This window comes from Carcharhinus amblyrhynchos, chromosome 15 (assembly GCF_965287045.1).
Source record: "Carcharhinus amblyrhynchos chromosome 15, sCarAmb.v2.hapA, whole genome shotgun sequence".
Lineage (NCBI taxonomy): Eukaryota > Metazoa > Chordata > Chondrichthyes > Carcharhiniformes > Carcharhinidae > Carcharhinus > Carcharhinus amblyrhynchos.
The window spans coordinates 6,433,493-6,461,153 of record NC_137338.1 but is presented as its reverse complement, the minus strand read 5'-3'; the positions used below and the strand labels follow the sequence as shown (position 1 = coordinate 6,461,153).

Genomic DNA, 27,661 nt, shown 5'->3' with positions numbered 1-27,661 from the left:
TGAACCCAGGTCCCTGGCACCGTGAATCAGCAGTGCTAACCACTGTGCCACCGTGCCTCTCCAATTTAATTCCACACATGCAAGAATTACCTCATTAGAAACAGTTTAAAACTCAAAGGATGAGAGTAAATATAGAGTGAAACTTCCCTGCCTTTCGAATCGTAACAGAAGGGACGGGACATCTGCTGAACCATTCAAAGGTCTGTTGACCTCAGGTGGGAATTTCTGGTTTTGGGACTCACGCAGCTTGAAAATCCAACCCAGAGGCCACAATGCCTTGAACTGAAACAATCAGGTGGTGAGCATTGACTTGAAGCTTTGTTTAGTGTCCAATAAAACTGTTCCCAGTCATGGGATTATATTGCCTACTGAACGAATCATAGAATGGTTCCAGCACAAGAGAGTGGAACTCAGCTTATCATGTTCATCCTGGCTCCCTGCCAGTTCTGCCTTCCCTCTTCAATGATTTGTGCAATTATACCCAAGGTATCTTTGCTCCTGCCCCACCTTTAAAAGAACACCCCTTATATTAAATTACTTCTGCTCAATCTTCCTTCTAAAATGCATCACTTCACATTTCTCTGCATTAAATTGCTTCTGTCACCTCTCTGCCCAATCTGCCAGGCCATCTATATCCTCTTGAGGTCTAACTCCATCCTTCTTAGAGTTCATAATATTTCCAAGTTTTGTGTTGCATGCAGAGTTTGAAATTTTGCCCTTTTCACCTCAGTCTAGGTCTTTAACCTGTATCAAGTAAAGCAGTTTTCCCAGAAACCTATCACACTTCTGCCAGTCTGAAAAATAACCATTCACCACCACTCTCCATTGTCTGAGACACTCAGCCAATTTTGTCCCTTTCATTTCTTTGCCTTCAGCTTTGCTAAAAAGCCTGTCAAGTGGCACTTTATCAAATTATAACTCCACAGAGGTGAAAGTCCCATCACCAAGTTATTTTATTTACACCATACATCTGTACACAGCCAGCTCTCTAGTTACTCTGTGCTGAATACAGGCTGGGAGTCTGACACACCTGCTTTAAATAGGGAGCATGAGGCTCCCTGATTTAATCATCAATTAGGACTCATCAGGTAGCTCTTGTTAGCCAAACGAGCAAAAATAACTCAAATTAACTTAGGGACAAATTAAGAGGGGCAGCCCCCCAAAAAGGAAGCGGGGGGGACGGCCCGAACAGAAACCAAAGTCCAAAGGAAATTTAAAACATTAAATCAAAATGTGATTGAGGGGGTCTATAACGCACGCCAGCCCCTGCGGTGCCCAGCGGGCACAGAAGGCGTCGACTGCACCCGCGGACACCGCGTGCTTCCTCTCCAGGGACACCTGGCCGCGAACGTAGCCGCGGTAAAGGAGCAGACTGTCGGGATGGACGACCCCTTTGATTGCCCGCTGCCCACACCTCGCCAGGCCCAAGAGCAGGTTCACGAGGAGGTCGTCATCCCCACCCGCCCCTCCCCGCACCAGGTGCCCGTAGATCAGGAGCGTGGGACTGAAGTGCAAACAAAACGTTGATAAAAGATTTTTCAGGAAAACAAAAAGGGTGTGCAATCTAAAACACAAAACATAGACATGGCCTACGGACTCCACAAGGAAGAAGGCTCATCAGGTCATTCATACTCTAGCAAGCCAACCTCATTCGCCTGGCTGAAGTCATCACACAAATGCCTTTTTGAAGCCCCTGTCTCAGGAACCAAAGAGATTACCCTCAGCAACCCTCTCGGTAACTCATCAAATGATGTCATCAAGTGAGCAAACACAATTTGCCTTTTAACAAATCAGTGATGGTATCCATTTCTTCATCCACAAAGTTAATGACTGCTAATTCTGTCACAGAGTATTGTTTCTACAAGGGTATTGTTTCCGCAACCTTAAACTGTAGCTGCTGAGTTCATCCTTACACCCTTTTTCGAAGAGGATGTAACATTTGCAGTTCTCCAATACTCTGACACCATCCCAGTATCTAAAGAACAGGAGAGTTGTGGTTAATGCCTCTGAAATTTTCCCCCTTAATTCCTTTCTGGTCAAGATAGTGTATAAAATCCCTACAGAGTAGAAGAAGGCAATTCGGCCCATCGAGTTTGCACTAACTCTCCAATACAGCATCTTACCCAGCCCCACGCCATGCCCCATTCCCTTAAACCCATGCATTACCCCACTAATCCCCCAAACCTTGGGACACTAAGGGTCAATTTAGCATGGCCAATCCACCTAACCCACACATCTTTGATCTTTGGGAGCAAAATGGAGCACCTGGAGGAAATCCACACAGACACGGGGAGAACATCAAGCTTCACACAGGGTTGAACCTGGATCCCTGGTACTGTAAGGCAGCAGTGCTAGCCACTATGCCACCATGCCAGTTATAGCTTAACACTTATCAACTTTATTCAGCCATTTAGCTTAATCTTTCCTATCCTGATTGGTGTACCATTTAGATTTGTGAATCATTTGATGTGTGGGTTGGATCCAGACTGGGAATGAACTAGCTGACCCCAGAGAAGTAACGAAAATGCCCTGATGAGTTTTAGTATCCATAGTGGGAGGAGGAATGAGAAGTAATCAAGTGTTTTATAGCTAAGAGCTCCTGCTTTGAGACTCCTGCTTGATTATTCAGCTTTGTAAATGACATTTCCTTCCCAGCACTGCACCTGTCAAGTACCCTGTCCCCAATCTTTAGTATGAAAGTATGAGGAAGTGAGTGTGACACTGAGAGAAAATGCATATTATATATGAGAGATTTGGGTGTGGTAGATACTAATTGAATACAAACTTTATGTTAAGTTATGCATGTTTATGAAGAATCCTTTTATATTTATTAGTGCCTTACAGACGGAAAGACAGAGAGGACGGAGGAAACAATTTTGGTGGGGAAAATATTCCTCGTAAATATACAGGGAATAGAGGGATATGGTCCCCAGAAGGATAGAGGGCTTTAGTTCAGTCGGGCAGCATGGTCGATGCAGGCTTGGAGGGCCGAAGGGCCTGTTCCTGTGCTGTAATTTTCTTTGTTCTTTGCATAACATAGCATGAAGCTTGTATTTCAACTGGCATCTAACACATCTAAACCTCTTGTACGTAGTGGGCACTCCCTCTCATTCACTTCCTGTCACATTTACACCATCAAACTTGAGACATCATATTTTGGCCAACCTGTTGTCTTACTGTGACTGATACATCAGCGATCTGCTAGTATTACATAAAACACACTACTCTTGGCAGACACTGTGTATGGTGAATAAATTACAACTTTGGTACATCTACCAAGAGAAATAGAATTGAAAAGCACTTTGGTTGGTTTAAAACTATGAAGAATCTTGGTTAGGCTATACTTGGAGTACTGTGCACAGTTAGGAGCTCCAAGTTACGAAAAGAATATAAAGCATCAGAAAAAGTGCAAAAGGAATATATACAGACAGTAACAAAACTGAGAGGTTATAACTAATGGGAAAGACTGAACAGGTTGAGGCTCTTTCTTTCGAAAGCAAAACAGATGTTTAGGGGTGACCCAAAGGGGTTCTTCCAGATTATGTAACATTTGGATAGGATAGATAGAGAGGATGCTTCCATGTGAAGGGGAGACCTCACTCGGAGCCATAAATATGTGAGGTGAAATGAAGTAGGCAAATTGGGAGAACACTGCTACACAGACTGATCAGTTTGTGTGCTGTCATGTTCTATATGTGGTAAGAAGTCTCACAACACCAGGTTAAAGTCCAACAGGTTTATTTGATAGTAAATGCCACAAGCTTTGTGCGTTTACTATCAAATAAACCTGTTGGACTTTAACCTGGTGTTGTGAGACTTCTTACTGCGTTTACTTCAGTCCAACGCCGACATTTCCACATCATGTTCTATGTGTGCAGAATTCGACCCAGAGATCAACTATGGTCTGTCTGCCTTTCACCTTTCACTTTGGAAGGATGCCTTCCTCATAGTCCATAGGTTCCCATCCAAAGCCGGCACGGTAGCACAGTGGTTAGCACTGCTGCTTCACAGTGCCAGGGATCTGAGTTCGATTCCTGGTATGGGCCACTTTCTGTGTGGAGTCTGCACGTTCTCCCTGTGTCTGTGTGGGTTTCTTCTGGCTGCTCTGATTTCCTCCCACATTCTGAAAGACTTGCTGGTTAGATGCATTGACCCAAACACATGCTGGAGTGTGACGACTAGGGGAATTTCACAGTAACTTCACTGCGGTGTTAATGTAAGCCTTACTTATGACTAATACATAAATAAACTTTAAAGCTTGGGCCTCCCTGATGTATTGACCTTATTGTAATTCCAGTGTCTCTCTTTCCCCACTCTCCAGCTAGAATGAGATTTGATTTATTATTGTCACGTGTATTGACATACAGTGAAAAGTATTGTTTCCTGCGCACAATATAGATAAAGCATACCATTCATAGAGAAGGAAACGAGATAGTGCAAAATGTAGTTTTGCAACCATAGTTAGGATGTAGAGAAAGATCAACGTAATGTGAGGTAGGTCCATTTAAAAGTCTGACAGCAGCAGGGAAGAAGCTGCTCTTGAGTCGGTTGGTATATGACCTCAGAGTTTTGTATCTTTTTTCCGATGAAAGAAAATGGAAGAGAGATTGTCTGGACTGCGCGAGGTCCTTAATTATGTTTGCTGCTTTGTCAAGGCAGTGGGCAGTGTAGGCAGAGACAATGGATGGGAAGCTGGTTTGTGTGATGGATTGGGCTACATTCATGACTTTTTATAGCTCCTTGCGTTCTTGGGCAGTGCAGGAGCCCATACCAAACTATGATACAACCAGAAAGAATGCTTTCTATGGGATAGGGTTTTCTCAGCTTCAATAAAATTGAAACAGGCTAATGGAAGCAAACTGTTTGTTCCACCTTTGAGGTTTTACACTGCCTCTTGTTGGTCCTGAACCATTTTTCTCTTCAGTCTAAACAATTCTTCCTTCTGAATTTGAAATTTTCTTCCTTTTCTATGAACTCGAGCCAGTGGGGGGGGGGGGGGGGGGGGGGGGGGGATGGACCGTGTAAAGGTCCATTCGAAATCGGGTGGGAAATTCTAGTTTTCAGGCGAGTGTGGCCGGAGAACCCCACCCAACGTTAACCAATTCCTCACCTAACATTCGCTACAAATGAGGAGAGTTCAAATTGAGGTATACCAGATGATAAAAGATATGGATAAAGTAGACGTGGAGCGGATGCTGCCTCTTGTGGGGCATTCTGAGGTCATAGTCTTCGGATAAGGGGTAACAAATTTAAAACAGAGTTGAGGAGAAACCACTTCTTCCAAAGGGCTGTCAATCTGTGGAATTCGCTACCTCAAAGTGCGGTGGATACTGGGACAGTGAGTAAATTTAAGGAGGTGTTAGATAGATTTTTAATTGGTAATGGGTTGAAGGGTTCTGGGGAGAAGGCAGGAAAATGGGGATGAGGAGCATAACAGCCTTGATCAAACAGTAGAGCGGACTCGATGGGCCAAATGGCCTAATTCCCGCCTATATCTTATGAACTTATGAACAGTTGCTAATGCAATGGCTGCAGGTTTCCATCTTTTCTGTCTCCAATCCAAATGTAATGTGAAAGTGGTGAAATACACTCTGTATTGGTGCAGAAGATGTGAATTAATCCCTCTCTCGCTTTTCCACAGCTACACCCTGCGATGGCAAGTTTCTCCTCACTGGCTCTTCTGGTTCATTCCATTCAAAGAATTTCCCCAATTCATCCGACCCTGACATTTTCTGCCGATGGATTATAAGGTAAATTATCAAAACAATTCTTCCTTCTGGATTTGAAATTAGTTTTCTTCCTTTTCTATGAACTCTCGTCCTTGTCTTCAAAGGGTGGGCCTTTGTAAGATACTCTTTTGGAGAGTCTGTGCAAACTCGACGGGCCAAATGGCCTCCTTATGGGATCCTACAGTGCAGAAGGAAACCATTCGGCCAATCCAGTCTGCACCGACCACAATCTCACCCAGGTCCTATCCTCATAACTCCATATATTTACCACGGCTAGTCCCTCTGACAGTAAGGGGCAATTTAGCATGGCTAATCTACCTAACCTGCATGTCTTTGGATTGCATTGTACTGATGGGATTTGACTGTCATATGGTTCTACAAACCACTCCTCCAATGGGCCCAGATCCCCACCTGAACCCTTTTGTCCTTCTCTCTCATCTTTTCGCTGATTTTACACACTATCACATTGCTGTTTTTGGGATCTTGCTTACAGACATTCACTACTGCCATCCCTCAGTTACAACTGTGACTACAACAGCAGATCCTCATTTACTGTGATGAAGTTTGAGGGCATTCTGAGGGTGAAAACATTTCTCTCAATTAGCAACGAGTACCTCTATGCTGCAAGAACAAAGAACAAAAAGCAGTAAAGCACAGGGACAGGTCCTTCGGCCCACCAAACCTTTCTACACTAAAACCTAAAGCCTCAATACGCTCTGTATCATGGGCGGCATGGTGGCACAGTGGTTAGCACTGCTGACTCGTAGAGCCAGGGACCCAAGTTCTATTCTGGTCACTGTCTGTGTGGAGTTTGCACATTTTCCCCGTGTCTGCGTGGGTTTCCTTCAGGTGCTCTGGTTTGTTAGGTGAATTGGCCATGCTAAATTGCTCCTTAGTGTCAGGAGGGTTAGTGGGGTAAATACATGGGATTGCAGGAATAGGGCCTGGGTAGGATTGTTGTCGTTGCACACTCGATGGGCTGAATGGCCTCTTTCTGCACTGTAAGGATTCAGTGTATCCGTCTATTCCCCGTATCCCTCTATTCTTGGAACTTGGGAAGGGAACATCAGACACAAAGTCAACCAACTCACCTAACATTCACTACAAATGCCCACCAGCCTGAGTCGCTGGTGCGATCAGGCACAGAGACCCTGGCTGAAACTTTCTCTTACCTAATCCAGCGGTTCTGAGCCCAATGCTGGTCTTCCTACCATTGTCCAAGCTGAGATTAAGGACCAAAGATTTTCATTTGTGATGCAAATTTGTGATGGCCGTGTTAATTTAAGTAACTCAGCAAAGACCAGACATCAAACTGGAATCTCCCTGATTGAGGGAGGGTAACACATTCACAAAGGAAACATAGGGATTGCAGGACAAACAATAGCCTTACATTGTCTCATTCATCTGCCACCATCCTGGTAACAACTAAGCCAGCCCCACTCTCCCTGGGATTCATAAAACGTGTTTCCACTGTTCCAGATGGCTTCCTGCAGTGTGTTCATGAGGATTATTATAACGATGATGAAAATAGTGATGGTTATGTTTAAAGTGATGGAAAATAGAACATTTTATATATTTCACATTAGGATCTTTGGCACCAGATCAAATTTAATGCAAGCCAGATAAACAGACCTGAAGCTTGATCAGCAAAGCCAGTTTTAAGAAGCATCTAAAGGAGGGAAGAGCAGGGAGGTTTATCAATGGAATTACCAAATCTCATGCCCAAAGTATGAAGGCACGGTCACTATTGGTAGGGACCCAAGGGGCCAGAAACAGAGCAGTGCAGAGCTCTAAGAGACCTGTGAGGCGTGGGAGATTGCAGTGAGGAGGGTGATGGTGAAGCCATGGGAATGTTTGAGAAGTAGGATGAGAATTTTTAATTTTGGCCCAGTTATGGTCACCAAGCACGAGGGAGATGAGTGAATGGGAACTTGCTACGATTTGATCTACAGGCAGCACTTGCATGAGCTGACGCTCAGGGGCAGATAATGGGAGGCTGGCCAGAAAAGTAGAGGAATAGTCTAGTCTCGAGAAAACACCCCTCCTAGAATCATAGAATCCCTGATGAGGCATTGGACTAGGTTGGGCACAGTAAGAAGTCTCACAATACCAGATTAAAGCCCAACAGGTTTATCTAGTAGCACAGCTTTCGCCTGCCTCAGGTGAATGGACAGAAAATACCTTGCAATTGAGTCTTTGTCTGTATAAGCCCTGCTTGTGAACCCAACTCTCCATTCACCTGATGAAGGGGCAGCGCCCTGAAAGCTCGTGATACCAAATAAATCTGTTGGATTTTAACCTGGTGTTGTGAGACTTCATAAAATCCCTACAGTGCAGAAGAAGACATTCGGGTCAGCATCAATTCTCCAACAGAACACCTTACCCAGGCTCTCACAAATATACAACCCTGTTCCAAGTTTAACACAGAAAGGAAGTATGCTCATGTGATGCTGAATCTTACAGTTTTGCAACACCTATTGTGACTTAGTCCTTTAAATGGAGAATTGAAACTCTGACTTCCCTGTCCTGTAGCTCCCAGCATACCTTGAGGTAGAGTCACCGCTTGCCTCTAGGTTTTAGCCAGCAAATCACTTCACGAGAAAAAGGCGCTCCTTTCCTCTAATTAATAGTTAGCCAAGAGCTAAAATTTCCAATACTAGGGAGAGGCACAGATATTACTTGCAGTCCTAACAACTTCTAATTAGCCAAACTGAAAGTGAAATTCTCTTTAAAGTAAAGTTTATTTATTAGTCACAAGTAGACTTACATTTACACTATGATGAAAGTGCTGTGGAAATCCCCTAGTCACCACACTCCGGCGCCTGTTCAGGTACACTGAGGGTCAATTTAGCATGGCCAATTCACCTAATCTGCACATTTTGGGGGAAGAAACTGGAGCACCTGGAGGAAACCCACACAGACATGGGGAGAATGTGCAAACTTCACTCAGACAGTGACCCAAGGCTGGAATTGAACCTGAGTCCCTTTGTGCCCCAGTGCCATCCTCTTTGTCTGCTGTTGGGGTCAAATTCCTTGGAGTGGCCTCAGAATGCCTCATAACAACCCCCCCCCCACAATGTAGGTATGTTGTTCAAGTTAAATTTGAGATGATAAGTTTGGGAGAAAATTCGAGCCTCTTATGTCCCACTTGTGTTTGTGACCAGAGTTGAACCAGGCCTTTACATAAAGGTGAATTTCACTGACTTCCAAATGGACGTTTGGGCTGACAACCTGATCCTGTACGAAGGAACGGGATGCAGTAAAACAAAAATCGGTAGGCAATACACTGCTATTTACATTAAATTTATTTTACTTTTCTTTCATACAATCATAGAATCCTACAGTGCAGAGGGAGGCCATTTGGCCCATCAAGTCTGCTTCAACCACAATCCCACCCAGGCCCTATCTCAACATAATTCCATGTATTTACCCTAGCTATTCCCCTGACCCTAAGGGGCAATTTATCATGGCCAATCTACCTAACCCACTCATCTTTGGACTGTGGGAGGAAACAGAACACCCGGAGGAGACCCACGCAGACACAGGGAGAGTGTGCAAACTCCACACAGACAGTGACCCAAGTTGGGAATGGAACCTGGATCCCTGACTCTGTGTTGCAGCAGTGTTAACCACTGTGCCACCGGGACACAATGTAAACTGAATGAGATATAGTCAAGAATTTGATTCAGGAGATAAGCTCCAGTAAGCTTCCCTTAAGTTGAAATTGCGATTAAGAGTTAACTTCAAACATTATGGGCAGGATTTTTTGGCTGTGTTCCTGCTCAAGGTCAACGGAGCTTTGCGCAGGGTCTGCCTCTCACCTGCTATGAGTCCCGTGTTGGGTGGGATGGGAAACTTCCCCCTCCTAGTTTAATAGCTTAGCTAAACAGGGAACTGCCTGAAGTGATGCTTAACTGCCAATCAACTGAAAGTAATTGCCCATGTTGTGGGGCCTTTTGGTGTTCAATTTATTGCAATCTTGTTCCCCTTGAAGTAGCCAGATCAAGTCATGGAGTTTTACAGCTATTGTATATTCGAGCTATTGCAATAGGACTCTAGTGAGGCACGTAGTGGACTGCCAGAGTACAGAATCCAGGAATATCCCGCAGATGTACACTGGAATTCTACCACCCCGCCCGCCACAGAATCAGAGCGGATGAGGGCCGGACAATGAAAATACCTGTTGACTTCAGGTGGGACTTGAGAAGCTAAGTTACAGAGAGAGATTGAATAGGTTAGGACTTTATTCCCTGGTGTGTAGAAGAATGAGGAGAGATTTGATAGAGGTGTATAAGATTTTGATAGAGTTAATGCAAGCAGGCTTTTTCCACTGAGGCTAGGGGAGAAAAAAAGCCAGAGGGTGTGGGTTAAGGGTGAAAGGAGAAAGGTTTAAAGGGAATATTAGGAGGGCTTCTTTACACAGAGAGTGGTGGGAGAGTGGAATGAGCTGCCGGATAAAGTGGTAAATGCGGGGTCACTTTTAACATTTAAGAAAAACTTGGACAGCTACATGGATGAGAGGGGTGTGGAGGGATATGGTCCAAGTGCGGGTCAGTGGGACTAGGCAAAAAATGGTTCAGCACAGACAAGAAGGGCCAAAAGGCCTGTTTCTGAGCTGTAATTTTCTATGGTTCTATGGGAATTTCTGGTCTCGCTCAAGTGAGACCATAAGATCCAGCCCATAGTTTCAAATTCGGGGAGATTAGAGAATCCCAGTCTGAGTATCATGTATGCAATGTGAAGCTATTCACTTTGGTCATAAGAATGAAAAAAACAGAATATTTGTTAAAAGGTGTGAAACGTACATGGATGTTGAAATGTACTTGGCTGTTGAAATGTACTTGGCTGTACCTGTACGAGGAATGCAGGAAGTTACCACGCAGTTACAGCAACTGTTAAGGAACTAAATCACACATGACATTATTCTTTCAATGTAAGAATAAAAAGGTCCTGTTACAGTTGTACAGAGTTTTGATAAGAGCCACATCTGGAACAGCACATACAGTTTTGGTCTCCAAATGTAAGAAAAGACATACTTGCATTGGAGACAGTACAGCAGACGTCCACTAAGTTAGTTCCTGGGATGAGGCGATAGACTTTCAAGTAAGTTGGGGTTATTCTCTGGAGTTTCAAAGAATGAGAGACAATCTCATTGAAGTCGCCAAACTTCTGAAGGGGTTTGTTAGGATGGACACTCAGAGATTGTTTCTGCTACTTCGGGAGTCTAAAACATGGGACACAGTCTCAGGATAAGAGGCCTACCATGGAGGACTGAGCTGAAGAGAGATGTTTTCACTCAAAGGGTTGTAAATTTTTGAAATTCTCTACCTCAGAGGGTTGTAGATACTCCATCATTGAATATATTTAAGGATGGGATACAGAGAGTTTTGGTCTTTCAGAGGACTAAGGGATTTGGGGAGTGGATGGGAAAATCGAGTTGAAGCACAATGAGTCGCGATCATATTGAATGATGGAGCAGGCTCTATGAGGTGAATAGCCCATGTCTGCTCCTCTTTCTTGTGTTCTTGTGAAGGTAAGAACTGTTAATGCTCGAGATTGGAAGGTTTGTCCTATAGCAGGTCTTCAGAGATAGTTGAAATTTAACCCAAACCACACAGAGTACAGTTACAATTTGTGTTGCAAAGAGTCACTTCTGTACAATTCCTACCCTCTTCCATCTGACTGGACCCGTTGTTTATGTGGCTGAGAATTCCTAGCTGGCTTGGTCATCAGATGCAGATGGTAATCTGGATTCGCTCACACACCAGGGAAGAAGAGGAGACTTTCTCATACAAATCAAAAGCAAAAGAACATGACTCTGGGCCGCATAGGGAAAAACTAGCTTCAGAATCCCACTCCCTGCCTGCCACAGAATCGGAAAATTACAATGTTGGTAGACCGCGGGTGGGAATTTCCGGTCTCACTTAAACAAGGGCATAAAATCCCATCCCTAAACCTCGGCTGTCCTGGCTTCTCCTCTGTCTTGCCTACAAAATGGACCCAATGCCCACTTCCCCTGCCCACTTGAGCCAGAGGGGAAGCTCTAGAACCCATGGTTTTAAACTGCTTAAAGCTGTCTCTACCTGTTTTAGAAGGTTAGCAGAATTTGAATGAGATCTGCTTAATCATCTCCCCATCCAGCACCTTGAATGTTCATACTCCCTACCGCTGACACACGGTGGCAACAGTCTGTGCCATCTGTAAGGGGCACTGCAGCAACTCACCAATGCTCCTTCAACAGCATCTTTTATGCTCTCGCTCAGGTGAGACCAAAAATTCCCACCCAAGGTCAACCTCTGCCATTTAGCTTGACAAGGGCAGCAGATGATTGGAAACAACACCATCTGCAAATTCCCTGCCGTGTCCCACATCATCCAGATGTGGAACTTCATAGGTTTTTTCTCTGTCACTGGTCAACGTTCCTGGAAGTCCTTTCCTCACAGCACTATTGGTGTGCCTACACCACATGGATTGCAGTAATCTAAGAAGGCGGTTCACCACCACCTTCTCAAGGGCAATCAGAAATGGGCAACAAATGCTGGCTTCGCCAGTGGCACCCACATCCCAAGTCCTCATTTTTTTTTAGAACTATGCTTGCTGCTCATCCCCACTGCCAAATTTGCTCTTTAATGAAATTCAACTCTTCCCCATCCCCTTGATATCACCACCATGTATTTGTAGTGAAGTCCCTGCCTAAATGTTCTCTTGCTTACAAAGAAGTAATCTGAGTGAACTCTTGTGTCAATTCCCAATTTCAAAATGGGCCTGATAGTCTTACCTGCTCCATTCATCCCATTGGCTGCCTCTTGGCTCCCATGGGAGTAGAATCATAGAATCACAGAATCCCTACAGTGCAGAGAGAGGCCAGTCAGTCCATCGAGCTTGCACTGACCACAATCCCACTCTAACCTCATAACCCACAAAATTATCCTTCTAATCTCCTTGACACTAGGGTTAACTGATCATGGCCAATCAACCTAACCTGCACATCTGTGGGGGGAAGCCGGAGCACCCGGACGAAACCCATGCAGACACAGGGAGAATGTGCAAACTCCACACAGACAGGGCCCCGAGGCCGGAATTGAACTCGTGTCCCTGGTGCTGTGAGGAAGCAATGGCTGCAGGGGTGGCACTGTGCCACTGTGCCACCCCTGGAGCAAACCTGGGGTGAGTCAGGAGAGCAACTTGTGGAGAAAATTACACCAAAAAGAGGAAGAGATTTGAACTGTGGCAAAATCAAGTTGGAATAGCTTGTTTTTTTTTAAATGGGTAAGTAAGTTCGCTGATGACACGAAGGTCGGTGGTGTTGTGGATGGTCTGGAAGGATGTCAAAAGTTGCAGCAGGACATAAATAGGATGCAGGACTGGGTGGAGAAGTGGCAGATGGACTTCAACGTGGATAAATGCGTAGTCGTCCATTTTGGCAGAACCAACGGGATGAACGAGTACACTATCAAGGGCAGAAGTCTTAGTAGTGTTGAAGAGCAGAAGGATCTTGGGGCCCGGGTCCACAGGACTCTTAAATCGGCCTCGCAGGTGGAAGAGGTGGTCAAGAAGGCGTATGGTGTACTGGCCTTCATAAATCGAGGGATTGAGTTTAGGAGTCGGGAGGTAATGCTGCAACTTTATAAGACCCTTGTCAGGCCTCATTTGGAGTACTGTGCGCAGTTCTGGTCGCCTCACTATAGGAAAGACGTAGAAGCTATTGAAAGGGTACAGAGGAGATTTACAAGGATGTTGCCTGGACTGGGAGGCATGCCTTATGAAGTTAGGTTGAGGGAGCTGGGTCTCTTTTCCCTGGAGAGAAGAAGGTTGAGAGGCGACCTGATAGAGGTTTATAAAACGTTGAGACGAATAGATAGGGTGGATTCTCAGAGGCTATTTCCCCGGGTTGAAATGGTCGCTACGAGAGGACACAGATTTAAGGTGCGGGGAGGAAAGTACAGATGTGATGTTAGGGGTAAATTTTTCACTCAGAGGGTGGTGAGTGAGTGGAATCGGCTGCCGTCAGTGGTGGTGGAGGCGAACTCGCTGGGGTCTTTTAAAAGACTTCTGGATGAGTATATGGGGTTTTATGGGATTGGGGGTTATAGATAGGTGTTGATGTGATCGGCGCAACTCGTGGGCCGAAGGGCCTGTTTGTGCTGTAGTGTTCTATGTTCTATGTTCTTTCACATAAAGTAATCCAATCCTAACCTTGCTCTTGTTTCATTTAGCTTCACTCTCGGGTTCCCATCCCATATCTGTGAGGATTTTTTCCAACCAGGCAACAGCAGAATTCTGGACAGAAAAATCCTCATCTTCCAAACCTGAATTCAACGCAACTTTCACTGTATTTAACATCAGTGATGTCAGCAGTAAGTCACTTTTATTGTTTAAAAAGGGAGGCTGTGTTTCATTAAACTATTGACCATACATCTTCTGTTCCAGCAACTGGCTTGCACTTGTTATAAATAAGACTTCAGATTAAAGCAGGGATCCAGTGGTGTGGTTCTCTGAAATAAATCTGGACACAGGAACCAGGGGAACACTATCATACTCAGAGCAACAACATGTTTTGGAGAGAAATTGTGAAGTATATTTTCACATAAAGGATAGTGAAACTTTGGAACCTTCTTCCTGCAAAAGGCTGGGGGAAAATCGGAGCTAACAAGACTGAAATCAATAGATCATATCCGGGTAAAGAAAGCAAATATAGTTTAATGGAGTTGAGATAAAGATTAGCCATTGAATGGTGGACTAGATGGACAACGGGGCTGAATGGCCTCTTCCATTCTCTATGCCCAATGCCAGTACCTCGGTCAATTGCCATGCACTGAAGGTGGCTGTTCTAATCCTGAATATTGCTGGGGGTGTTTGGCAGAGGGGAGAGGTGAATTTCATTAAAGGGCAAGTTTAGCAGTGGGGATGAGCAGCAAGTATACTTCTAGGAAAGAATTTGTTCTCAGGATGTGGTGTCACTGGCAAAGCCAGCATTTGTTGCCCATCCCTGATCGCCCTTGAGAAGCTGGTGGTGAACCACCTTCTTAGACTGCTGCAACCCATGTGGTGTAGGCACACCAACAGTGCTGTGAGGAATGGACTTCCAGGAACTTGGACCAGTGACAGTGAAAAAACACCAATATAGTTCCACATCTGGATGATGTGAGACATGGCAGAGAATTTGCAGATGGCGGTGTTTCCATGCATCTGCTGTCCTCATCAAGCTAAGAGGCAGAGGTTATGGGTTTAGAAGATCCTGGTTACAATGCCACGGTATTCATTTGACCAGAAACTGATCTAGACTAGCCATACAAATACTGTGGCTACTAGAGTAGGACTTGGAATCTTACGATGAGTAACTCACCCCCTGACTCCTCAAAACCTGTCCACCATCTACAAGGCACAAGTTGGGAGTGTGATGGAATACTCTCTTTTTGCCTGGATGAGTGCAGCTGCAACAAAACTCAAGAAGCTCCGCACCATGAAGGACAAAGTTTATGGATTGATATACAATCCACAAACATCCACTCCCTCCACCACTAACACACAGTGGCAGCAGTGTGTACCATCTACAAGATGGTCTGTGATAGCGCCTTCCAAATCCATGACCGCAATCACCCAGAAGAATAAGATATTTTGGCCTTGGAGGGAGTGCAGAGGAGGTTTACTAGGCTGATACCGGAGTTGAGGGGGTTGAACTATGAGGAGAGGCTGAATAAACTAGGCTTGTACTCATTAGAGTTTAGAAGAATGAGGGGAGATCTCATTGAGACGTATAAGATGATGAATGGGATGGATAGGATAGAGGTGGAGAGACTCTTCCCACTGAAAAAAGACAGTAGGACTAGGGGGCACAGCCTCAAGATAAAGGGGGGGCGGTTTAGAACGGAGTTGAGGAGGAACTTCTTCACTCAAAGGGTGGTGAATCTCTGGAATTCTCTACCCATTGAAGTGGTGGAGGCTGCCTCGCTAAATATTTTCAAGAAGCGGGTTGATGGGTTTTTGATACGAGAGGGGATTAAGGGTTATGGGGAGAGGGCCGGAAAGTGGAACTGAGCCACGACAGATCAGCCATGATCTTATTGAATGGCGGGGCAGGCTCGAAGGGCCAGATGGCCTACCCCTGCTCCTATTTCTTATGTTCTTATGTAGATACACGGCAAATCCACCACTTGGAGGCTCCCCTCAAAGTCATTCAGCATCCTGACTCGGAAATAGACCGCTGTTCCTTCACTGTTGCTGAGTCAAAATCCTGGAACTCCCTCCCTAACCACACAGTGTCTGTACCACATGGACTGTAGAGGTACAATATGACAGCTCACTGTCACCATCTCAGATGGGCAATAAGTAGCAACAATCTCTGCATCCCAAGAATGAATAAAAAATACAGTGCCCTCCAGCACTGAAATTGCCAATATTTCTGGGAGGTTTGGGAGTTCCCTCTCTCTATTGCTGGAATGCAGATCGCACTCTTACTGGTCTGAAGGAGTTTGCAATGTTGGGCTTCTATATCTGATTGAAGCTCACATCCATTCAATCTCCCAGTTTGGAGGAGCCAACAACAACTTGCATTAATATGACACCCTTAATAACATGTCTCAAAGCTCATCTCCATGGTGAAGCAAAACATGATTGTAAGCCATACAAGGAGATATTGCAACTGATGGACAAAAGAGGTGGGTGATGCGGAGAGAGTCAAGAAGGAATACCATGCCTTGGAGCCCAGAGAGCTGAAGGCACAGCCACCAATGGTGGAGTGATTAAAATTGAGGATGAGGCAGAATTGGCGGAGTGCAGGTACCTCTGGGTTGGAGGAGATTAGAGTACTAGGGAGGTGGCGAGGCCAGGAGAGGGAATTTGAAAGCAAGAATGAGAATTTGAAAATCGAGGCAGTGCTGAACCAGGAGGCAGTGGAGGTCTGCGGGCGCTGGGGTAATGGATGAATGGAATTGTGCGTGAGACAGTTGGGTTCAGACTGTGCAAGCAGGGCTGGAGATTAAAGACGAGATTAAAGATGACATAGGCTCCATCAGACTCTAAGGTGCTCACATGTTCCACATTTGACTGCACAGCGTTATCGCTGGGAGCCAAATGCCAAGTAAGTTGATAGTGGAAAATTCCAAATGCTCTGACAGGCATCACAATACATTGAGCAAATATACTGCACATAAAGCATAGGAACATAGGAATTGTTAGAAATAAAGGGCCACATTCTTCTTCTCCCTCTGGTGGCAAACTTAATAAATGGACAGGATGGTGTCTGATCCCAAACTAAGATCTGGGCAGGACGACCCATTGCCAATTGAGGCCTTCAGCTGGCCAATTAATGACCACGTGAGGATCTCATCCCACATCACCGCATGTATTGAACCAGTTACAGACAGGCCCGTCACCATGCAGTGGACACAACAGATAAAACTATGCAGCCAGCTTGTCACCTCCTCGGGTGCGGGGAGTAGTTGGGGGGCTCCTCAACCAAAGACATTGAGTTCCCGGATCAAAGGATGGGACATTGAGCAGGAGAGGGCTGCCGAGAGTCACATAACCCCCTCTCACCACCCTATACTCCTCTCCCATAGAACCGCCCTCCCACCCTCCTGTGACACCAACTTCACTTATCTGTAGTCCGGGTCCTTCATGATCCTGAAGGTCTGAGCATTGTCCTCCCGGCGGCACCCACCACTTTCCCTGTGGTCTCCAATTGGCCAGCAGCTCTTCGTAGGCTCCCAGGGGCTGTCCTCACCAATGCCTCACTGGCGTTGGGTTTGGAGGGATTGCCAAAATAAGGAAGCACAGATCCCATGCCCACTCTAAAACATGATGTGGAGATGCCGGCATTGGACTGGGGTAAACCCAGTAAGAAGTCTGACAACACCAGGTTTAAGTCCAACCGATTGGACTTAAACCTGGTGTTGTCAGACTTCTCACTCTGAAGCAGGCAGGCAAGACTCCCTGCAAGATTCCACCCAAGAAGGCAAATATCCATCCAGGTCTCATTCAACCATTCTGCTGGTGAAATGATAAGCAATCAGACAATAACATGAGGCGTGGAAAACCCCTATGTGGGGAGTTTTGGGAATTCCGCATAAATTCCAGTGACTGGTTTCATACATCACCACATAGCTTGGATCCATTTTAACATTAGAGACCCAAAATCAATTTTCTGCTCCCTAGCACACTACAGCTATTATATAAGGGTGACACGGTGGCAAAGTGGTTAACTCTGCCACCTCACAGGGGCCTGGGTTTGATTCCCGACGTGGGGCACTGCGTCTGTGGAGTTTGCACATTCTCCCATTGTCCGTATGGTTTCCTCCAGGTGCTCCGGTTTCCTCCCATAGTCAGAAAAATGTGCTGGTTAGGTGCATTAGCCAAGCTAAATTCTCCCACAGTGAACCCGAGCAGGCACCAAAGTGTGGCGACTCAGGGATTTTCACAGCAACTTCATTACAGTGTTAATGTAAGCCTAGTTGTGACACTAATAAATAAACTTTAAACAGTGGTGAGCACTGCTGCCTCACAGGGACCCAGGTCCGATTCCTGGCATGTGTCAAAGTCTGTGCAGCATCTGCAACTTCTCCCCATGTTTGCGTGGGTTTCAAATGACACTCATGCTGTCTCCCAAGATGTCCTTTCCTGCTGACAGCACAGCCCATGTTTTTGTGAATGATTCTCAATTCCAGCAGTTTAAGCAATCCCACCGCAGTCAACAATGAGGCTCTTATTGGGCGAACTTTGACTTGATTTGATTTAGTATTGTCACATGTATTTTTATACAGTAAAAGTATTGTTTCGTGATCATTATACAGATGAAATATACTGTTCATAGAGATGGAAGGACAGAGTGCAGAATGTAAGGGTTACAGTCATAGTTAAGATGTAGAGAAAAATCAACTTAATATAAGGTAGGTCCATTCAAACGCCTGATGGCAGTAGGGAAGAAGCTGTTCTTGAGTCGATTGATACGTGACCGCAGATTTTTGTATCTTTTTTCTGATGGAAGAAAGTGGAAGAGAGAATGTCCGGGGTGCGTGGGGTCCTTGATTATGCTGGCTGCTTTTCCAAGGCAGCTGGAAGTGTAGACAGTGTCAATGGATGGGAGGCTGGTTTGTGCAATGGAACTGGTTGAATTGTCAGGTTAAGATCAGAACCTTTTCCTGAAAGCAGTGCTGAGGTGTTTAAAACTGTGATGTCATGATGTATACCTGCAGATCGGGAGAAGATCAACTGCGATTTCCAAGACGGATTTTGCTATTGGCGACAAGACCCATCGGACGAGGGTGATTGGGAGAGGATCAGTGGACCTTCTTATCCACCCTTAACTGGCCCGAATGATGACCACACGTATGGGAACCAATCAGGTTGATTCCTAATCCTGCTTTAACAATAACATTGTTATTGGGGACCCAGGTTTGAATCTCAACACGGCAGCTGATGAAATTTGAATTCAATAACAATCTGGAATTAAAGGTCTAATCATGACCGTGAAATCATTGCCGATTGTCGTAAAGACCCACCTGTGACAGAGTGGTTAGCACTGCTGCCTCACAGCACCAGGGACCCAGGTTCGAATCCCGGCTTCGGTCACTGTCTATGTGGAGTCTGCATGTTCTCCCCATATCTGCATGGGTTTCCTCTGGGTGCTCCGGTTCCCTCCCACAGTCCAAAAGACATGCTGATTAGGTGCGAAATTCTCCCTCAGTGTACCCGAACAGGCGCCAGAGTGTGGCGACAGGGGGGTTTTCACAGTAACTTCATTGCAGAGTTAATGTAAACCTACTTGTGACAATGATAAATAATATAATTCAGGAAGGAAATCTGCCAGCCTTACCTAGGCTGGCCTAATGTGGTTGACTCTTATATGCCCTCTGAAATACTTTCAGGTCAAAGGCAATTAGGGGTGGGTAATAAATGCTGGCCCTGCTTAGCAATGCCCTGAATGATGGACAGTGGTTAGCACGGCTGTCTCACAGCACCAGGGACCCGGGTTCAATCCCCAGCCTTGGTCACTGTCTGTGTGGGGTCTGAATGTTCTGCCGTATCTGCATGGGTTTCCTCCAGGTGCTCTGGTTTCCTTCCACAGTCCAAAGATGTGCAGGTTAGGTGGATTCGCCATGGTAATTGTGTGAGGTTATGGGGGTAAAGCGGGGGGGAGAGAGTTTGGGTAAGATACCCTGTCAGACAGTTAGTGTAGACTCAATGGGGGGACTGATATCTTCTGCATTCCAGGGACTCTGATTCAGGCTCAAGTGGGGGCTTAGAAACACACAGTGTGTGGGAAGCAATCCCCCCCCATGTGACATCCCCACAGTGGCCAGAGGGGAAGAATGTTGGAAGGGCCAATCTAAAGTTAACGTTTATTTATTCACAAGTAGGCTTACATTAACACTGCAATGAAGTTAGTGTGAAAATCCCCTAGTTGCCACACTCCGGCGCCTGTTCAAATACACTGGGGGAGAATTTATCATGGCCAATGCACCTAACCAACGCATCTTTCGGACTGTGGGAGGAAACCGGAGCACCCGGAGGAAACCCACGCAGACACAAAGGGGAAGCGCAGATTCCACACAGGCAGTGACCCGAGCTGGAATCAAACCCGGGTCCTTGGCGCTGTGAGGCAGCAGTGTTAACTACTGTGCCACCGTGCCACCCCAAGCAGCCAGGTGCAAGTGGATCAGGTTTACCCCCAAGTCTGTTCCTGCAGCTGACTTGAGTGCAGGATCCTTGTGTGAGAATGTGTGCTGGTGTGATAAACTGGAACAAAATCGCCCCCTGCTGATTTCAATCCAGAACTGTAGCTATTCATGGAGGTTCCGCCTGCTTTCTATTCTTGCCGTGTGATTGAGGAATACAGGTTTCAAAAAAATAGCTCAATAGTTTAATGGGTGAGATTTAAAAACCAAGCTCCAATGGAAGAATTTATTTTGAAGAGTCAGTGCAGACACAATGGGCTGAGTGGCATCTTTCTGCACTGTATGGATTCTATGGTTCAATGGTAACTGTAGTCAGTGCATAAGATTCTCAGCTGAGTCAGCAGCTCATGGGTTTCTGTCTCACACCAGGCAAATGGGCATATAATCCAGGCTGAGAGCCCAGTGCAGTCCTGAGGGAGTGCTGCACTGTTGAAAGCCTTATCTTCTGGATGTAATATTAAACCAATGCCTTGTCTGCCCCCTCAGGTAGTTGTACCTCCTGGTACTGTTTCAATGAGGGTGAGGGGAGTCCTGACCAACACACATTGCTCAACAAGATCAACCAGCTTTTGCAGGCATTTGCTGTGTACAGACTGGCTACTGCATTTCCTATGTTACATGATGATGAGCGTCCCCATCACCCCATGCATTCCCCGCATTCGACGATGCGCGGCATGGTAGCACAGTGGTTAGCACTGCTGCTTCACAGCTCCAGGGACCTGGGTTTGATTCTCGGCTTGGGTCACTGTCTGTGTGAAATTTGCACATTGTCCTCGTGTCTGCGTGGGTTTCTCAGAGTGCTCCGGTTTCCTCCCACAGTCCAAAAGTGTGTGGGTTAGGTTGACTGGCCATGCTAAAAATTGCCCCTTAGAGCCCTGAGATGCATAGGTTAGAGGGATTTACAGGTAAATATATAGGGATATGGGAGTAGGGCCTGGGTGGGATTGTGGTTGATGCAGACTCGATGGGCCAAATAGCCCCCTTCTGTACTGTAGGGTTTCTATGATTGCTACAATGACACACTTAAAAATATTTCATTGGAGATAAAAAAAACTTGGTTTGTAAAAGACGTAATAGAAATATGAGAATTTCTAGAAATAAACTTCTTTCTTAAGTTTTAGTTCAATAAATTATAGCAGCACTTCCCTCTTAACATAGAATCCTACAGTGCAGAAGGAGCCCATTCAGCCCATCAAGTCTACACCAGCCACAGTCCCACCAGCCCCTAACCCCATGCATTTATCCTAGCTAGTCCCCCGGCACTAAGGGGCAATTTAACATGGCCAGTGCACCTAACCCACACATCTTTGGACGTGGGAGGAAACTGGAGCACCCGGAGGAAACCCACGCAGAGAACGTTCAAACTCCATACAGGCAGTGACCCAAGCCCAGGATTGAAGCCGGGTTCCTAGAGCTGTGAGGCAGCAGTGCTAACCACGACCAACCCTCTTCTTTTACAGTTCCCAGTAAACCGTAAAGTATTTTGGCAGATGATTAACTTCCATTCTATCTTAATGCAATCTATTCTCTTGTGTGGAAGCTGTGATAACCTTTCCCCCTAATAAGATTCCCATGCTGTTTTTGTTTTGCTGAGTTAGAAATGGAAAGCAGCACAGAAGCTGAGCTAGATCAATATCCCACAGCCAAATGAGATGTGACCATGGAAACTCTCACAACAGTAAGAGCGGTGATGGCCCCAGATGAAGATATCTTGGGCAGTGTATAGCTTCTGACTAATATCACGAGTGTCACCATTTGAGTGGTTGAAAAACTATCACTTAGAATCCCTACAGTACAGAAGGAGGCCATTTGGCCTATCAAATCTGGACTGACCACAATCCAGGCCCTATTCCCATAACCCCTTATACTTACTTTCCTAATCGCCCTGATACAATTTAGCATGGCCAATCCACCTAACCCGCATGCCTTTAGACTGTGGGAGGAAACTGGAGCACTCAAAGGAAACCCACGCGGACACGAGGAGAAAATGCAAACTCCACACAGACGGTGACTGGAGACTGGAGTTGAACTTAAGTCCCTGACACTGTGAGGCAGCAGAGCGCCACTGTGTCACCCCTACAACCTCCCTTGAATGACTTTGTTAGGGACCAGAGCAGAAGCTCCAAGGTATATTATGAAGTTAGCCTAGACCCTAAGCTTTACATTTGAATTTGCCATTAGGGTGTATAAGGTGTTTTGCTCCAGGTATGATTCTAGTGACCCACTCGGAAGCTTTTATCAAGGCAAACTTTTTTTAAGAACACGGTTAGAATGTAACAAAAAGAATTATCACAACCTTCCCTAGTTAAAAAGCTTAAACATGACAAAGTATAATTCTTAGTAGCTAGCTGTCTCTATTATCCTGAGTCATGAATTCCTTCTTTAGAACCAGTTAGCACAGAAACCAAAGATGCTTATGTAGGTATTAGATTTCCAGCCTTTTGACACCTCTGCAGAGTGACCCAGACAGACATTTGTCTTCTTATTTTTAGGCAGAAACTTCCAGAATAAGCTTCATTCCACTCTCCCCCCACCACCACCACCACACGCCCCAACAGTAGAATTCAGACAGAGCAAGAGATACAGAGGAAGTGGTCTCTCTCTAAAGATTCCAAAAAACAGAGTGCCTTGAGTTTCCTTTGAAAGCCTTGCTGCACCCAGTTATATGACATTACTTGTCAATCAACCTAATCAAGCCCTACTCTGCAATACCCCGGGAAAGCTCAAAATAACAGAAACCTGCATTAGTTCAGATTAAAACAAACATTGTATCAATTTAGATCAATCATTTGGCTGCAGTAACAACACAGTGCCACGAGATCCAGACAAAATGGTCCGAGTGCATAAAACAAATCATGAACAGATCATAAAGCAAGAAACATGACTAAAATACATTTCTTAGATGCGTAGTATTGTCATAACTTGTATTTCCAAAGCACTTCAGAGACAAGTAACAAACGTTGAAGCACTGCCACTGTTGTAATTTATTGCCCATCCCTAGTTCTCCTTGAACTGAATGGCCATTTCAGAGGGCAGTCGAGAGTCAACCATATTGCTATGTATCTGGAGTCACATATAGGCCAGACCAAGTAAGGATGGCAGATTTCCTAAAGGACATTAGTGAACTACATGGGTTTTTCTGACAATCGACAATGGTTTTGTGGTCATCAGTAGACACAGCAAATTACTATAAGCAGCACTGTCATAATGGCCAGATGATCTGTTAGAGTGAAGCTGATTGAGATGAAAGTTGGCCAGGATATTGGGGAGAACTCCCCTGCTCCTTCAAAGAGTGCTGAGGCATTTTTTTACATTTACCGTAGAGGCCAACCTAGTCCTCAACTGTAGCTCAATGGGCAGAATTCTCACCTGAGCCTAATAATTACACCTCTGACAGTGCAGCATTGTCCCACTACCACACTGGAATGTTAGACTAGCTTTCCTTGTGTTCAGGAGAGGTGATGGCCTGGTGGTATTATCGTTAGACTATTAATCTAGAAACTCAGCTAATGTTCTGGTGACCCAGGTTCGAATCCCACCATGGCAGATGGTGGAACTTGAATTCAATAAGAAATATCTGCAATTAAGAATCTACTAATGACCATGAAAACCATTGTCAATTGTCAGAAAAACCCATCAGGTTCACTAATGTCCTTTAGGGAAGGAAATCTACCTTGTCCAGACTACATGTGACTGCAAATCACGGTTGACTCTCAACTGCCCTCTGAAGTGGCCTTGCAAGTCCCTAAGTTTCAAGGGCAACTAGGGACAGGCAACAAATGCCAGCTTGCCAGAGAAATCCATGTTCCACGAATGAATAAAAAGAAAAGATTGCTGGATCCGAAGGGATATTGACATGGTGAACGTGGAGAAGATGTTCCCTCTTGTGGGAGAATTTAGAATTAAGGATTACCATTTAAAAATAAGAAGCTATCCATTTAAGACAGCAAGGAAAATATTTTTCTTTTCTCTCAGAGGGTAGTGAGACTTTGGAACTCTCTTCCTCAAAAGGCAATGGAAGAAGAGATGTCAAATGTTTTCAAGGCAGAGATAAATAGATTCTTGATAAGGTGGTGTGTGAAAGGTTATTGGGGTAGGAGGGAGCTTGCCTCCCTCTATAATCTTATTGAATTGCGAAACAGATTCAAGAGGCTGAGGTCCCTACTCCTGCTCCTAATTCATGGAAAAAGTCTGACAACACCAGGTTTAAGTCCAACTGATTTATTTGATAGTAAACTCACTAGGTTTTGGGTTAGTCCCTTCGTCAGGTGAATGGAGAGTTCTGGCCTCAGACAGAGCATATAAAGCACAGACAGTATACAGATTACTGATTAGAATGCGAATCTTTACACCTAACCTGTTGTTCAAGTCCCACAGTGGCTGACAATGTGAGTGGAAGGAGCACTGATCACAGGTTAAAGAGATGTGTATTGTCTCCAGACAGTACAGTAAGTGAGGTTTTGCAAACCCAGGCAAGTCATGGTGGTTACAGATAGTGCGACATGAACCCAAGATCCCTGTTGAGACCGTCCTCATGTGTGCGGAACCTGGCTATTAGTCTCTGCTCAGCGACTCTGCGCTGTCGTGTGTCGTGAAGGCCGCCTTGGAGAATGCTTACCCGAAGGTCAGAGGCTGAATGCCCGTGACCAGCGAAGTGTTCACCAACAGGGAAGGAACAGTCTTACCTGGTGATTGTCGAGTGATGTTCATTCATCCGTTGTCGTAGCGTCTGCACAGTCTCCCCAACATTGGGGAACTGTTGGCGAACACTTCAGTGGTCACGGGCATTCAGCCTCTGACCTTCGGGTAAGCATTCTCCAAGGCGGCCTTCGCGACACACGACAGCGCAGAGTCGCTGAGCAGAGACTGATAGCCAAGTTCCGCACACATGAGGACGGTCTCAACAGGGATCTTGGGTTCATGTCGCACTATCTGTAACCCCTGTGACTTGCCTGGGTTTGCAAAACATCACTTACTGTACTGTCTGGAGACAATACACATCTCTGTAACCTGTGATCAGTGCTCCTTCCACTCACATTGTCAGCCACTTCAGGTCTTGAACAGCAGGTTAGGTGTAAAGATTCGCATTCTAATCAGTAATCTGTAAACTGTCTGTGCTTTATATGCTCTGTCTGAGGCCAGAACTCTCCATTCACCTGACGAAGGGACAAACCCAAAAGCTTGTGAATTTACTATCAAATAAATCGGTTGGACTTAAACCTGGTGTTGTCAGACTTTTTACTGTGTTTACCCCAGTCCAACGCCAGCATATCCACATCATGCCTAATTCATTGAAACATAGAACATAGGAGCAGGATAGGATAATAGGCCTTTCGAGCCTGATCCACCATTCAGTGTGATCATGGCTGATCCTAAATTGCACGTTCAGATGAGTGTGTCTTGAACCAACTGAGGTCCAAGAATGATACCCACAGAGCCATGACTAGTCCCCATATGTCTCTCCACCATCATCAACACCATTGTGCCTTTAGCTGTTTAGGCACTCAAATTGCCTCCCTAATTCCTTTTGTCTTCCTCTCCTCCTTTAGAACATGCCTTAAAACCTAGCCCTTTCATCCCTCCATCTTGGGTTAGTTATCCATTTCTTATTCATTTACACTTTTGTGAAGAGGGATGTTTCATCTATCTCTGTACAGGTTTCTGTTGTTGTACTGATTTCCCCCATTCTTCTTTTAATTCCAGGATATTATATTGTGACTCCAATGCAGCCATACTATAAGATCAGAAAGATCAGTCTCCTCAGCCCTGTGTTACCTGTTGAGCCTGAGCCCTGGTGTCTCAGTTTCTGGTAGGTAAAGAGCTCAGACTTATTGTTTATTCAGAGACCAAATGAAGACACAAGACCCAATGACCAACAGGAGTTGAAAGAGTAAAAGAAAAGGTGACGTTCTCCAGAAGTAGCGGTGACTTGAGGCCAAGTTTGGGTTTTGAAGGGACCATTGGAAGACAGGGACATGGAGGAGTGGATACATAAGCAAGAATGAGGGTATATTTAGACATGAACAAAGCACAGAGAACAAGGCAACTAGTCCTTCAGCCCACCAAGTCTGCATCTGTCATGTTGTGCTATCTAGACCAACCACCTGTATCCCTCTGTTCCTTAACTGTTTATGTGTCTATCCAGATAAGTCTTAAATGTTGCTAAAGTGTCTACCTCGACCATCTTACTTGGCAGTGTATTCCAGGCCCCCAACACTCTGTGTAAAAAACCTCCCCTGCACATCTCTACTGAACTTCCCACTCTACCTTGAACTTTTGCCCCCTTGAAATTGTCATTTCTGCCCTGGGGAAAGGTATTTTCCTCATCTCTCCTCTAATCCTTCTGACAATCATTGCAAATCTGCACCCCCTTGTCACCGTCCCTTCTGGCCTCTACCCACCTGTTCTATCCAGGCCCCTCACAATTTGGTACATACCTATTAAACCTGCCCTTGGCCTCAAAGAGGCTGTAGACAATCAGATAGCTCTCCCTTGGGCAGAGATGGTCAAAGGGAAAGTTAATACAGGGCTTCACTCTGAGATGGCTTGATAAAGCAAATAAGAAAAACTGATTCCACTGGCTGGAAGAAGCACAGAGGGAAGGATGAAGAGAATTTTCTTTGCAGAATGAGTTGCTATAATCTGGATTGTATTGCCTAAAAAGGTGTTGGAAGCAGATTCAATGGTACATGTTGCAGTTGAAAAGGAATACTCTGCAGGACCGAAGAGAAAGCACCGATTGGATCTCCCTTTCGAAGATTTAGTACAGACATGAAGGACCTAATGGCCTCCTTTGCTACTTAATTCCAAGCTTATGTTCACCATCTCTCTGCAATATCCTCATGTGGTCAGCATGCACTCACAAGGCCGTCTGACTCTGGTCTCTCCCCAGGTATTTTATGTATGGATTCGACGTTTCCCGGCTGCGTGTTCGTATCACCAGCAACGACAATGTGTCACGGACGTCATTCCAGAAGGAAGGAAATTATGGGAATCAGTGGAACTACGGGCAGCTGACAATAAATGAAACAGATGAAGTCAGGGTTAGTCTCTGCTGGTGAATTAACACAGTATCCTTATTCCTCACGTTTCCTTGGCTCTCACTTTGTTCTTGATAGACAGCGGCCGCAATGCTGCCCTTTGCTTTATTTGTTTCGTAGAATTCTACAGCATGGAAGAAGGCACTTCGGCCCATCAATGTTGTACTAGCACTTTGATGGAGCCATGCAATTAGTCCCACTTCCCTAATTCCTCAGA

At 45.4% G+C, this 27,661-nt stretch overlaps 1 protein-coding gene across 1 annotated transcript in view; it reads left to right on the top strand.

Moving 5' to 3' along the window:
- The window catches only part of tmprss15 (transmembrane serine protease 15), an 87,522-nt gene that overhangs the window by 20,347 nt on the left and 39,514 nt on the right, over positions 1-27,661 (top strand). The window contains exons 6-11 of the mRNA XM_080203205.1: positions 5,642-5,750; positions 8,894-9,003; positions 13,946-14,086; positions 18,923-19,072; positions 26,108-26,213; positions 27,297-27,447. Of these exons, the coding sequence (XP_080059331.1) occupies positions 5,642-5,750; positions 8,894-9,003; positions 13,946-14,086; positions 18,923-19,072; positions 26,108-26,213; positions 27,297-27,447 (767 nt within the window). The remainder of the gene's footprint in view (positions 1-5,641; positions 5,751-8,893; positions 9,004-13,945; positions 14,087-18,922; positions 19,073-26,107; positions 26,214-27,296; positions 27,448-27,661) is intronic.